The following is a 15,636-nucleotide window of genomic DNA, read 5'->3' on the forward strand; positions in this document are numbered from 1 at the left end:
GGACTGGGGTTGTACAGTAAACTGGGACTGGGGTTGTACAGTAAACTGGGACTGGGGTTGTACAGTAAACTGGGACTGGGGTTGTACAGTAAACTGGGACTAGGGTTGTACAGTAAACTGGGACTGGGGTTGTACAGTAAACTGGGACTGGGGTTGTACAGTAAACTGGGACTGGGGTTGTACAGTAAACTGGGACAGGGGTTGTACAGTAAACTGGGACAGTCATTGTACAGTAAACTGGGACAGGCGTTGTACGGTAAACTGGGACAGTCGTTGTACGGTAAACTGGGACAGGCGTTGTACGGTAAACTGGGACAGGCGTTGTACGGTAAACTGGGACAGGCTTTGTACGGTAAACTGGGACAGTCGTTGTACGGTAAACTGGGACCGTTGTTGTACGGTAAACTGGGACAATCGTTGTACGGTAAACTGGGACAATCGTTGTACGGTAAACTGGGACAAGCGTTGTACGGTAAACTGGGACAGGCGTTGTACGGTAAACTGAGACAGGCTTTGTACAGTAAACTGGGTCAGGCGATGGACAGTAAACTGGGACATCCTCCTCCTCAGATTAGGCAGGACATCAACCTGTCCCCTCTCATTCTCCTCCTCAGATTAGGCAGGACATCAACCTGTCCCCTCTCATTCTCCTCCTCAGATTAGGCAGGACATCAACCTGTCCCCTCTCATTCTCCTCCTCAGATTAGGCAGGACATCAACCTGTCCCCTCTCATTCCCCTCCTCAGATCAACCGGGGGTGACTGCCCCCCCCTGCAGCGAAACCCTAATGTTCCTAGTTGATGGGGGCCTGCTGTCTCTGCTGTCTCTGCTGTCTCCTGTAGTCCACGATCGGCCCCTTAGTTTTGTTGAGTAAGAGGTTATTTTCCTGGCAGCACTCTGCCAAGGCACATTCTCCCTGTCCCAGTGTTGTTTTTTTGTTAATTACTTGACACATTGTAAAGAATTATCTTTTTGTTTTCTCATGATTTGGTTGGGTCTAATTGTGCTGCTGTCCTGGGGCTCTGTAGGGTGTGTTTGTGAACAGAGCCCCAGGACCAGCTTGCTTAGGGGACTCTTCTCCAGGTTCATCTCTCTGTAGGTGATGGCTTTGTTATGGAAGGTTTGGGAATCGCTTCCTTTTAGGTGGTTGTAGAATTTAACGGCTCTTTTCTGGATTTTGATAATTTGTGGATATCGGCCTAATTCTGCTCTGCATGTATTATTTTCTGTTCTACGTTGTACATGGAGGATATTTTTGCAGAAATCTGTATGCAGAGTCTCAATTTGGTGTTTGTCTCTTTTAGTAAATTCTTGGTTGGTGAGCGGACCTCAGACCTCACAACCATGAAGGGTAATGGGTTCTATAACTGATTCAAGTATTTTTTTAGCCAGATCCTAATTGGTATGTTGAATTTTCTGTTCCTTTTGATGGAGTAGAAGGCCCTTCTTGTCTTCTCGCAGATCGTTCACAGCTTTGTGGAAGTTACCTGTGGTTCTGATGTTTAGGCCAAGATATGTATCGTTGTTTTGTGTTCTCTTGGGGAACAGTGTCTAGATGGAATTTGTATTTGTGGTCCTGGCAACTGGACCTTTTTTGGAACACCATTATTTTTGTCTTACTGAGATTTACTGTCAGGGCCCAGGTCTGGCAGAATCTGTGCAGAATATCTAGGTGATGCTGTAGGCCCTCCTTGGTTGGTGACAGACGCACCAGATCATCAGCAAACAGTAGACATTTGACTTCAAATTCTAGTAGGGTGAGGCCGGGTGCTGCGGACTGTTCTAGTGCCCTCGCCAATTAGTTGATATATATGTTGAAGAGGGTGGGGCTCAAGCTGCATCCCTGTCTTACTCCACAGCCCTCTCGCAGGCTCTCTCTCTCTCTCACTCTCCTTTTTTCCCCTCTCTCTCTTTCTCTCTCTCACTCTCCTTTTTCCCCTCTCTCTCCTCCAGTGTAATGTACGTGTTCGGGGGGTTTAACAGTCTCCTGCTGAGTGACATTCTGATGTATACGCCAGCCAGCTGCTCCAGCGCTCCCAACGCTGCCGTCTGTGCAGCAACCTGGCTGGGAGTTCACTGCCTCTGGAATGCTACCCTAGGGACCTGCGTGCCTTGGGACTCGAACCCTGGATTCCTGGATGAGCAGACCGCCTTGGCCTCCTGTGGAACCAGAACATGTAGGTAACCTGTCTATCTAACGAACCTCTAACTTACCCCCACTTACCATCATACAGTTTACTACCTCCCTTATCAAAGAGAAAATAAACCCTGCTCTTCCTGATATTTTATTAAGGCCTTATAACCATAATGGCCCTATAGACCTTTTGAACTGCTGTTTAAGGTACTTCCGGTGTGTTTGGAAACAACTAGCTAACTTTGTCTAGTGGTTTTAGCAACGACAAGGTGGGATGGTCTTTACGACCGGGGCAAATCTGTTTTTGCACATTTTAGTTGATAGATTTTCCAAAACAGGCATTGCAGCGGGCTGCATGGTGAGTACCGTTAGCATCAGGAGGTGGCGGTGCCAGGATAAGTTGTTTATGATGTTAACCATATATTTTAGTTAACGTCAGCTAGCTAGCTACATATAAATAGGATCAACAGTCAACAAAATGTGTTTAAAAAAATAGCTTGGTCTGCCATAAAACAACAGTGTTAGCTACCTAGCTAGTAGTTAAGCTAATGAAGAGATTTCCGGTCCCAAAGAGAGAACTATGACAAAAACTTGAAAATGTGACCCGATGCAGGAAACCTCGTGTGTCACAAATCAAATTCAGTCGTTTTTTTTCCTTTTTAATATATATATATATTTTTTTTGCAGAAATGCCTTCTGGGACATGTGAACTTTATTTTGCCTTAATAACAAACTTGTAAATACGAGTAAATTCCGGCCTAGTTTGTTTAGCCACAGAAAAAGTCAGCAACCTTCCCACTAGCCGTGATTGGCTGAGATAATGAGGAGGCTGGACATGCCAAGAGAGGAGTTCGGATACAATGTAGAAAATAAGAAAAATAAAGGAAAACCCTTGAATTAGTATGTGTTCAAACTTTTTGACTGGTACTGTACATTGTCCGATTTGATACAGGAACAATACGTTTTAGTTCTCAATGATTCGGTTTGATTAGAGGAACGAATCAATGAGATTCAGTGAGATGCAATACCATTTGTCACATAAACACATTCGTTGTCCCAAATCAAATCTGCTGCTGATGGAGCTCATGAGCTGCGCCTCTCTGAGCTGAAGTGTGTGTGTTGCATGTGTGTAAATGAGGTAACTGCCGAAATGAAAGGAACCGCCAACATAAAGTGTTTTAATAGGGCCACTTCAATCCTACTGTTTGTTGCATTCTTTCATCTATTGATGCAACAACATGTTTCTACAAGAAATTCCATTATTTGGTGTTTTCTTTATGGTGGTGGAAAACACTGTCTCAGGTGCCAGAATCTTCCATAAATGTTCAATTGGGTTGAGATCTGATGACTGAGATGATCTACATAATTTTCATGCTTCTCTTCTTCGACAAAGCAGTGCAAGTAGTAAAAGTGATTCCTTGTTATGAAATTATCAACTTTATCCTGTATATAAAAACATACCATAATATACAGTGCACTCAGAATGTATTCAGACCCCTTGACTTTTTAAAATTACTTATTCTAAAATGTATTAAATAGTTTCCCCCCCTAATCAATCTACACACAATACCACATAATGACAAAGCCAAAAAAAATACAGTATGTAATATTCAGGCATCTTCACTCAGTACTTTGTTGAAGCACCTTTGGCAGCGATTACAGCCTCGAGTCTGCTTGGGTCTGATGCTACAAGCTTGGCACACCTGTATTTGGGATGGAGTTGTTGCAAAATGATAATTGCAACATAATTGCAACATAATTATTTGTTTTGACAGTGAAGGAGAGGACGCAGCTGTCAGAAAATGTGATATTTCATCTCCTTTGTCTTGATCACATTGAGGTTGGTGTCCTTGCACCGCACGGTCAGGTCTCTGACCTCCTCCCTATAGGCTGTCTCATCGTCGTCGGTGATCAGGCCTACCACTGTTGTGTCATCAGCAAACTTAATGATGGTGTTGGAGTCGTGCCTGGCCGTGCAGTCATGAGTGAACAGGGAGTACAGGAGGGGACTGAGCACGCACCCCTGAGGGGTCCCCGTGTTGAGGATCAGCATGGCAGATGTGTTGTTACCTACCCTCACCACCTGGGGCGGCCTATCAGGAAGTCCAGGATCCAGTTGCAGAGGGATGTGTTTAGTCCCAGAGTCCTTAGCTTATTGATGAGCTTTGAGGGCACTATGGTGTTGAAAGCTGAGCTCTAGTCAATGAACAACATTCTCACATAGGTGTTCCTTTTGTCCAGGTGGGAAAGGGCAGTGTGGAGTGCAATAGAGATTGCCTCATCTGAGGATCTGTTTGGGCGGTATGCAAGCTGGAGTGGGCCTCGGGTTTCTGAGAAAATGGTGTTGTGGGCCATGTCCAGCCTTTCATATATCTTCATGGTTATGGACGTGACTGCTACGGGTCGGTAGTCATTTAGGCAGGTTACCTTAGTGTTCTTGGGCACAGGGACTGTGGTGGTCTGCTTGAAAGATGTAGCTGTTAGACTGGGTCTGGGAGAGATTGAAACTAGCAGTGAAGACACTTGCCAGTTGGTCAGAGCATGCTCTGAGTACAAGACCTGGTAATGGCCCTGCGGCCTTGTGAATGTTGACCTGTTTAAAGGCATCTCCAATCCAAAATTAAATCTAGAATTGGCTTCCTATATCGCAACAAAGCATTCTTCACTCATACTGCCAAACATACCCTTGTAAAACTTTCCATCCTACTGATCCTCGACTTCGGTGATGTCATCTATAAAATAGCCTCCAACACTCTACTCACAAATTGGATGCAGTCTATTACAGTGCCATCCGTTTTGTCACCAAAGCCCCATATACTACCCACCATTGCGACCTGTACACTCTCGTTGGTTGGCCCTCGCTTTATACTCGTCGCCAAACCCACTGGCTACAGGTCATGTACAAGACCCTGCTAGGTAAAGTCCTCCCTTATCTCAGCTCACTGGTCACCATAGCAGCACCCACCTGTAGCAAGCGCTCCAGCAGGTATATTTCACTGGTCACCCCCCAAAGCCAACTCTTACTTTGGTCGTCTTTCTCTTCCAGTTCTCTGCTGCCAATGACTGGAACGAACTGCAAATATCTCTGAAGCTGGAGACTCATATCTCCCTCACTAGCTTTAAGCACCAGCTGTCAGAGCAGCTTAAAGATCACTGCACCTGTACATAGCCCATCTGTAAACAGCCCATCTATCTACCTCATCCCCATACTGTATTTATTTATTTATCTTGCTCCTTTGCACCCCAGAATCTCTACCTGCACATTCATCTTCTGCCGATCTACCATTCCAGTGTTTAATTGTTATATTGTAATTACTTCGCCACCATGGCCTATGTATTGCCTTAACTTACCTCATTTGCACTCACTGTAGACTTTTTGTTTTCTTTTGTTCTACTGTATTTAAAAAAAATAAAAATAAAAAATTAAACTCTGTTTATTAAGTTTTGCACACACACACACACACACACACACACACACACACACACACACACACACACACACACACACACACACACACACACACACACACACACAGACACACACACAGACACACACACACACAGACACACACACACACACACACACACACACACACACACACACACACACACACACACACACACACACACAGACACACACACACACACACACAGACACACACAGACACACACACAGACACACACACACACACACACAAATAGAAAAACAAAGTTAAACCCACAGAGGTTAAAGGGCAATCTATAGTACAGGGACAGAGCAAACACCTCACCATTGTTCCTGTAAACAGTCAAGGGATAAGGGTGGAGAAATGCAACCACTCACAGAGAGTCATGGCCACAGACCAACCATCCACTGGATCAAAAATAAAGTTTACAATGCTTTAAAATTAAAATAAATAAAAAAATAGAATGATTATTCATGTAGGCGTGAACACAATGTAAAAATAACTGGGAAAAACAAGCTCACACTTCAGTCTCTGCCCGGGCAAGATGAACAAGGCATCTGCGGATCACAATCAATAAGCACATAGACCTTAATGTCCCCCCCAGCAAAAAACACAGAGAGAAGCTCCTCCAACCCTTAAGTCACAGGGGGGTCAAATACAGACTTATTTTAGTTTTAATTAGAATGCCATCAGAGGATGGACTGTTTAAAGTAAGACCGGAATGGAGCCCAAGCCTCATTTAACAGTTTGGGGTTCCCACGTGAATTGAATAGAATTTTTTCTAGTTTCAGAGAGCACAACACATCTCTCACCCAATATTTATAAGATGGGGGAGCTGCCATCTTCCAGTTCTGTAGTATTAGCCATCTAGCTAAAAGAGTTGTATAAGCAACAGTGTCCGACTGGATTCTTGATAGGGAGGTACCCATGGGTAGTACTCCAAAAAGGGCTGTAAGGGGAGACGGATCTATAACAGTGTCATATATATCAGAGAAACATTTAAATATTAATTCCCAGAAACCTGGCAGTTTATGACAGCCCCAAAACATATGCAACAGTGTGGCTGGTTCCACTTTACATCTGACACAGGTAGGATCAAAATCAGAGAATATTCTTCCAAGTTTGGATACGGTGAACCACCTTGAATTGAATGAGGCTGTGTCTAGTGCTAAAAGAGGACGAGTGCACCCTATGCAGCACAGATTCCCAGGCGTCTTCCCCAAGTTCCTCCCCCAAATCCTTTTCCCATCGAGTCTTTAAAGGCACCAAAGAAGGGTTCTGTAAGTCATGAATGATTGCATATACATCTGAAATTGCGCCCCTAGGGAGCTTGTTCAACTCCAAGATGCTCTCCATAGCTGTATTCGCAGGCCTATGGGGAAATCCAGGTGTGTTAGCTCTGACAAAGTTTCTAGTCTGGAGATAGCGTAAAAAGTGGGATTGGGGAAGATTGAACTTTTCCTGCAGCTGAGAAAGAGGCAAATGTATCATCGAAGAATAATTAGGCTAGCGAGGAGAGGCCTAGTGAGTGCCAAATGCCAAAAGCCCCATCATTCAAAGATGGAGGAAATAAAATGTTCTGATTGATTGGGCCTGATAGAGAAAAACCTTGGAGGCTAAAGGCTAAACGGAACTGATTCCAAATTTTAAGAGACTGCTTTACAATTGGGTTTGGGTTTACACACCTTTTGCCTAGGGACACTGGGAGAGACGAGCACAACACATAGGAAAGTGCTGCAGGTTTACATGATTCAGACTCCATCTGGACCCAGAGTGGTCTAGGGCCAGTAGGATCAGTCTGCAGCCAGTACAGAAGGGCTCTGAAATTTGCAGCCCAGTAGTATGTTTGAAAATTTGGTAGAGCTAAACCCCCCAATGACCTAGGCTGCTGTAAATGTTTACTACCAATCCGTGGTACCTTGCCATCCCAAATAAAATGCATGAATGTTTGATCCAGTAAAATAAAAAAAGATTTTGGAATAAATATGGGTAAACATTGAAATAAATATAAAAATTTGGGCAACACATTCATTTTAATGACATTAATCCTTCCGATAAGAGAAAGAGGTAGCGAATTCCAAAAAGTAAAAGATTGTTTCAAACTGTCTGCTAGAGCAACAAAGTTTTCCTGAAACAAATTTGAATATTTCCTTGTCACTTTTACTCCCAAGTAGGTGAATTGATCCCGGACAATCCTAAACTGAGAACTTGTGAAAGAGCACTTTAAAGCAGCCTTGTTCACCGGAAAAAGCTCACTCTTGCCTAGATTCAGCTTGTACCCTGAGATTGATCCAAACTTTTTAAGAACAGATAGGGCACGTGGCAATGAGGTATCGGGGTTGGAGATAAACAAAAGGAGGTCGTCAGCATATAGCGAGACTTCTGCTCCCAGCCCGCCCTGATTATACCTTGAATGGCATCATTAGAGCGTAGTGCAATGGCGAGAGGCTCGATTGCCAAAGCAAACAACAAGGGGGAGAGTGGACAACCCTGTCTGGATCCGCGGTGCAAGGGAAAATAGTCAGAGGACAAGTTATTAGTCCGTACCGAAGCCATGGGGAAAAAATAAATAATCTTTATCCACGAAATGTAAAATTGTTTGAATTTATCATTGATCTCTTTATGTATAACTGTGGTGGCACCAGATGGGGTCCTTATTTGTGGGATTAAACGTGAGGCCTCAGATTTACGGATCTGATGCGCAAGGAGTTTACTGGCCTTGTCGCCTTGTTCATAGACTTTGTATCGAGCTCGCAAGAGTAACTGTTCAGCTTGCCTGGTAGAAAGCTCATCAAATTCAGATTGGCGCTCTTTATGCAGATCAGAGGAAGGATCCGTAGCATACTTCTCATCCAATGTGGCTATGGACTCGCTCAGGTCCCGAAGTCGCTGAGAGCGAACTCTGTTTTGGTTGTCTGTGTAAGAAATAATTTGGCCACGTAGGTATGCTTTGAGAGACTCCCATATGGTAGAGCAGGACATACCTGGTGTTGAATTAGTTTCTAGGAATAAGGTGATTTCAGAAGAAATGAAATTGACAAACTCCTTATCTGAGAGTAAAATGGGGTTGAGACGCCATTGATAACACATAGGAGGTCGCTGGGGAAACTCTAGTTCAAGCACTAATGGTGAATGGTCAGAGATAACATCACTCTCGTAAGTACACTGCCGAAGGTTAGGCAGAAGTGTTTTGTCCAAAAATAAGTAATCTATCCGGGAGTATGTTTGATGAACATGAGAATAAAAGGAATACTGTCTATCTGTAGGATGTAGGAAACGCCAGGCCTCAAACATAGCATATTTCTGAAGAAAGGATTGAATAAGTAGGGCACATTTAGATGGACCTGTATTTGTTTGTGAGGACTTGTCAAGAACTGGGGACATTTTACAGTTGAAATCCCCCCCTAAAATCAACAAATGAGAATCTAAATTGGGAATAGCAGACAGAAAGGAAGAAATGAAACTTCTGTCATCCCAATTGGGAGCATAAACACTAGCCAAAACAAGAGGGGTAGAAAACAGTTCACCGGTTACTATGATGTATCGTCCCTTAGGATCAGCAATAACCTCAGAAGCTACAAAGGGAGTAGCTTCATCAACCAGAATAGCAGCACCTCTTGATTTACTATGAAAGTTGGAGTGGAACACTTGACCAACCCAGTCCTTACGCATCCTAAAATGCTCACCAGTCCTCAAGTGAGTCTCTTGTAGAAATGCAACATTTGCATTCAAACCCTTTGTGTGTCAACACCTTCTTACGCTTCACCGGGTTATTAACCCCTTTGGTGTTCCATGAAATGTACTTGATCGCATTATTTCGGCCCCTCTGGGCATTCCCGTTATTCAACCCTGTCATTAGATCATAGAATGGAAAAGCAACGAGCGCCCAAAACCCCCCAGAATAACTTGTCTCAGAGTAATAATGTACGGTGGTAGATGTTTGGAAAAAGTACAGAAAAAAAACTAAAAAGACAGAACATTAGAACTGAACAATTCAACCTGCCCCCCACCCCCTCCCCCCATCCCAGACAATACCTCCCCAAACGAGGTACAAGCCTAAATAGAACATGTTCTCTTCGCACAGTATGTCTGTCAGAGTGCGGTCTTAAACCTAATCCCACAGTCCCGCTCTTTAAAGTCGAGTTTTGTTTCTGTAACAAGCAGATCAAGCAGCAAAAATAAAGATTTGTATGTATTTTTTTCAAATAAAAAAATGCGAATCCCTTGTGCAAATGGACAAAAGCACCACCTGTAGATGTATATAATTATATTCCCAGTCTTATTTATAACAGGCATTGAGAGAGAAAATAAATAAAATGAATAAAGGCTCTCAGCCAAAAATCTAATTTGAAGTAAGGAAATCGTAGTAAGACAATCAAAAATAATAGTAATTCTAATAGTACTCTAGTTGACGCTGAGACAGCTTACAACCAATACCAAAAAACTACGTGTGCCCAACATTGAACGTTTGCTGGGCATAAATGACGCTCAAAACTTTTAAAATTGAAGTGAGACCCCAAAAACCGTGTAGCCTCGGGAGACATTTACTGTTTACTGGGTCAATGCAAACGGATGCAGTAAACAAATAACCAAAAATATTTTGAGTCACTGAGACAATGTGTAAACAAACTAAATAGGTGAGCGAGATAACTCCTGTGTTTCTAGGCTAAGTAAAACCTCAATACAATGAAATGAAAATGACTGAATGCTTGTAAGGCACGCACGCTAGATGTTCAAAACATTAGATCACATCAAATAAGCCTGAATAGTTTCGCCAACTATACAAGACTAGCCTGTTATATCTAATCATCATTGTACCACAGGTGGGTTACTTACTATCCACAGTTCGCAAGCAACAGTTGCTGAATTGTGAGCATATTCAAGACTTCTTGATGTGACGTTGAATGTGAGCCATAGCCTCATCCAGAGATTCAAATGTGTAGTCTTTACCCTCATGAGATATCCATAAACGGGCCGGGAATCGTAGTCCATACTTCACACTTGAATGGTCCCGAAGTACTCGTTTGGCCTGTCCGAAAGATGCGCGCTGCCTGGAAACAGTGGTGGAGTAGTCCTGGTAGATGGAGAAGCTCTGTCCTTGAAAGCTCAGAGTGGTATTGCAGGCTCGCCGGAGAACCTCCATCTTCTCATGAAAAAAGTGCACTTGAAGAATTATGTCACGGGGCCTCTCCCCATCCCGGGGCTTTGGGCGCAGCGACCGGTGGGCTCTATCAATCAGGGGCTTTTCATCTAAGGCAAGAACATCCTTCAGCAGCCCTGAAACGAAATCCGTGGTGCGATGCATTTCCGCGGACTCTGGGACTGATACAAGTCTCAGATTATTGCGGCGAGAGAATCCCTCTAAACTCACACAGCTCTCCTTCACCTTTTTCAAATCCGCAGCTAGGCATTTAACTTCAGCCTCCAGGGATGTAGTTAAGTCGGAGACATTAGGAGCGGAGGTCTCCAGTGCTGCAATCGTTGTAGTGTGTGACGCAGCTGTTGTTTTGAGTGATGTGATTGCTGGGACAGTCTCGTTCCGCAGGATGGTTAAATCTGCTTTTAAAGTATCAGAAACCTCCTGTATTCTAGCCTCAATCGTAGCAACCATCTGTGTTTTCATTTCAACTATCTCAGAGCGTAGTAGTTTGATGGCCTCGAATGTTCATTTCAGCGCCGCCGGGCCAAGCCGCACCCCCGGGTAAAGTGTGCGTCCCCGGGCCCTCAGACTCAGGAGAGGGAGGTGATGAGAGCGGGTCTTGTAGGCCCGGGTTTTCTCAAAGTCATGCTTTTGGCCTTATGGGGCGGCAGGGTAGCCTAGTGGTTAGAGCATTGGACTAGTAATCGGAAGGTTGCAAGTTCAAATCCCCGAGTTGACAAGGTACAAATCTGTCGTTCTGCCCCTGAACAGGCAGTTAACCCACTGTTCCCAGGCCGTCATTGAAAATAAGAATTATGTGTTCTATGTGTTCTATGTGTCGAACTGCTATGTATTTATCCCATGTGTTGTATGTGTCGAACTGCTATGTATTTATCCCATGTGTTGTATGTGTCGAACTGCTATGTATTTATCCCATGTGTTCTATGTGTCGAACTGCTATGTATTTATCCCATGTGTTGTATGTGTCGAACTGCTTTGCTTTATCTTGGCCAGGTCGCAGTTGCAAATGAGAACTTGTTCTCAACTGGCCACCTGGTTAAATAAATGTGAAATAAATCAAATACATTGTTAGCATGTTATACTACTAATTTACGATACCACACAATACTATTCTAGTACTACACTAGTACTATACTACTAATATACTATTCTTGTGCTAAACTATTACTATTCTTTTACCAAAGTATGGTTTAACAAGGTCCTCTCTGGTTGTATTGTAGATGCTGACAACGATCGTTGTGACCACTACACGGACTGCTACAGCTGTACAGCCAATACTAACGGCTGCCAGTGGTGTGCTGTTCAGTGTGTCTCCGTGAGCTCCAACTGCACGGCCGTCACGGTAAGGGGTGGTGTGCTGTTCAGTGTGTCTCCGTGAGCTCCAACTGCACGGCCGTCACGGTAAGGGGTGGTGTGCTGTTCAGTGTGTCTCCGTGAGCTCCAACTGCACGGCCGTCACGGTAAGGGGTGGTGTGCTGTTCAGTGTGTCTCCGTGAGCTCCAACTGCACGGCCGTCACGGTAAGGGGTGGTGTGCTGTTCAGTGTGTCTCCGTGAGCTCCAACTGCACGGCCGTCACGGTAAGGGGTGGTGTGCTGTTCAGTGTGTCTCCGTGAGCTCCAACTGCACGGCCGTCACGGTAAGGGGTGGTGTGCTGTTCAGTGTGTCTCCGTGAGCTCCAACTGCACGGCCGTCACGGTAAGGGGTGGTGTGCTGTTCAGTGTGTCTCCGTGAGCTCCAACTGCACGGCCGTCACGGTAGGGGCCGGGACGGGTCACTTTACATTTAGATAAGATGGACTTTCACGCAATTTGTATTTGGTACCATTAGGGTTGAAAGAAATGTACGGTAACTTTCATAAAAGCAGGAAATCCAGGAATCGTCATGTATGTGACTGTAAGACGTGTCTTCCTACCCCAGGGGGCCATAGTGGAGTATGGTATCTGCCCCAAAGACAACCCGTCTTATGTCTGCAACAAGAAGACCAGCTGTAAGAGCTGTGGTGTGGACCAGAACTGCCAGTGGGAACCCAGAAACCAGGAGTGTATCTCTCTACCTGGTAAGAAACCAGAAGTGTACCTATGTACCTGGTTAGAACACAGAAGTGTATCTCTCTACCTGGTTAGAACCCAGAAGAGTATCTCTCTACCTGGTTAGAACCCAGAAGAGTATCTCTCTACCTGGTTAGAACCCAGAAGAGTATCTCTCTACCTGGTTAGAACCCAGAAGAGTATCTCTCTACCTGGTTAGAACCCAGAAGAGTATCTCTCTACCTGGTTAGAACCCAGAAGAGTATCTCTCTACCTGGTTAGAACCCAGAAGAGTATCTCTCTACCTGGTTAGAACCCAGAAGAGTATCTCTCTACCTGGTTAGAACCCAGAAGAGTATCTCTTTACCTGGTTAGAACCCAGAAGAGTATCTCTCTACCTGGTTAGAACCCAGAAGAGTATCTCTCTACCTGGTTAGAACCCAGAAGAGTATCTCTCTACCTGGTTAGAACCCAGAAGAGTATCTCTCTACCTGGTTAGAACCCAGAAGAGTATCTCTCTACCTGGTTAGAACCCAGAAGAGTATCTCTCTACCTGGTTAGAACCCAGAAGAGTATCTCTCTACCTGGTTAGAACCCAGAAGAGTATCTCTCTACCTGGTTAGAACCCAGAAGAGTATCTCTCTACCTGGTTAGAACCCAGAAGAGTATCTCTCTACCTGGTTAGAACCCAGAAGAGTATCTCTCTACCTGGTTAGAACCCAGAAGAGTATCTCTCTACCTGGTTAGAACCCAGAAGAGTATCTCTCTACCTGGTTAGAACCCAGAAGAGTATCTCTCTACCTGGTTAGAGTATGGAGAATCGTTTTGTTTAACAACATTTTATCTCCATTTTTGACTCATCAAAAGTAGCCACCTTTTAGCAGACATAACAGCCGAACACGATGCTCGTGGCATTCTTTCTACAATGGAAACCATCGCCCGGAAATTGCAGTCACGAAAACGGCGAATAATATTCCAAATGAGCTCCATAATATCGACAGAAACATGGCAAACGTTGTTCATAATCAATCCTCAAGGTGTTTTTCAAATATCTATTCGATAATATATCCGTTGGGACAATTGGTTTTTCAGTAGGACCGATTGGAGTAATGGCTACCTCTGTATTTTACGCGAGAGTCACCCTGGGAGCCATCAGGTGACCACTTACGTAATGTAGCCGCCTACGGCTATTCTTCAACATAAATGCGTAAAACTACGTCACAATGCTGTAGACACCTTGGGGAATATGTAGAAAGCGTAAGCTGGTTTTGATTGCACATTCACAGCTCAATAGGGACTAATTTGAACGCAGCGCTTTCAAAATATGGGGCACTTCCGGATTGGATTTTTCTCAGGCTTTCGCCTCCAACATCAGTTCTGTTATACTCACAGACAATATCTTTACAGTTTTGGAAACGTTAGAGTTGTTTCTATCCAAAGCTGTAAATTATATGCATATTTTAGCATCTTGTCCTGACAAAATATCCCGTTTACTACTAAAAATGAAAATACTGCCCCTAGAGTCGCAACAGGTTTTAAGAGGGTAACACAGTCCGTTCCAACACTGCTTCTATACAGACAGAGGGGTTTGGAAGTTAGAAAATCTGGGACACCTGTAGGAATTGTTAGCATAAACTTTCAAAGCTTAATTTACTTCCTTACTTTGTCAGCCCGTTACTTTGTCAGCCCGTTACTTTGTCAGCCCGTTACTTTGTCAGCCCGTTACTTTGTCAACCCGTTACTTTGTCAGCCCGTTACTTTGTCAACCCGTTACTTTGTCAGCCCGTTACTTTGTCAACCCGTTACTTTGTCAACCCGTTACTTTGTCAACCCGTTACTTTGTCAGCCCGTTACTTTGTCAGCCCGTTACTTTGTCAACCCGTTACTTTGTCAACCCGTTACTTTGTCAACCCGTTACTTTGTCAGCCCGTTACTTTGTCAACCCGTTACTTTGTCAGCCCGTTACTTTGTCAACCCGTTACTTTGTCAGCCCGTTACTTTGTCAACCCGTTACTTTGTCAACCCGTTACTTTGTCAACCTGTTACTTTGTCAGCCCGTTACTTTGTCAGCCCGCTACTTTGTCACCCTGTTACTTTGTCAACCCGTTACTTTGTCAGCCCGTTACTTTGTCAACCCGTTACTTTGTCAACCCGTTACTTTGTCAACCCGTTACTTTGTCAACCCGTTACTTTGTCAGCCCGTTACTTTGTCAGCCCGTTACTTTGTCAACCCGTTACTTTGTCAGCCCGTTACTTTGTCAGCCCGTTACTTTGTCAACCCGTTACTTTGTCGACCCGTTACTTTGTCGACCCGTTACTTTGTCAGCCCGTTACTTTGTCAACCCGTTACTTTGTCAGCCCGTTACTTTGTCAACCCGTTACTTTGTCAGCCCGTTACTTTGTCAGCCCGTTACTTTGTCAGCCCGTTACTTTGTCAGCCCGTTACTTTGTCAGCCCGTTACTTTGTCAACCCGTTACTTTGTCGACCCGTTACTTTGTCGACCCGTTACTTTGTCAGCCCGTTACTTTGTCAACCCGTTACTTTGTCAACCCGTTACTTTGTCAACCCGTTACTTTGTCGACCCGTTACTTTGTCGACCCGTTACTTTGTCAGCCCGTTACTTTGTCAACCCGTTACTTTGTCGACCCGTTACTTTGTCGACCCGTTACTTTGTCAGCCCGTTACCTTGTCAACCCGTTACTTTGTCAGCCCGTTACTTTGTCAGCCCGTTACTTTGTCGACCCGTTACTTTGTCAGCCCGTTACTTTGTCAACCCGTTACTTTGTCAGCCCGTTACTTTGTCAGCCCGTTACTTTGTCAGCCCGTTACTTTGTCAGCCCGTTACTTTGTCAACCCGTTACTTTGT

General features: G+C 44.4%; 1 protein-coding gene across 3 annotated transcripts in view; it reads left to right on the plus strand.

Moving 5' to 3' along the window:
* Positions 1-15,636, plus strand: part of atrn (attractin) — a 236,715-nt gene that overhangs the window by 79,701 nt on the left and 141,378 nt on the right. For all 3 annotated transcript variants that reach the window (XM_031787623.1, XM_031787624.1, XM_031787625.1), the window contains exons 12-14: positions 1,954-2,177; positions 11,962-12,083; positions 12,660-12,798. In XM_031787623.1, the coding sequence (XP_031643483.1) occupies positions 1,954-2,177; positions 11,962-12,083; positions 12,660-12,798 (485 nt within the window). The remainder of the gene's footprint in view (positions 1-1,953; positions 2,178-11,961; positions 12,084-12,659; positions 12,799-15,636) is intronic.

Source organism: Oncorhynchus kisutch, linkage group LG14 (assembly GCF_002021735.2).
Source record: "Oncorhynchus kisutch isolate 150728-3 linkage group LG14, Okis_V2, whole genome shotgun sequence".
Classification (NCBI taxonomy): Eukaryota; Metazoa; Chordata; class Actinopteri; order Salmoniformes; family Salmonidae; genus Oncorhynchus; species Oncorhynchus kisutch.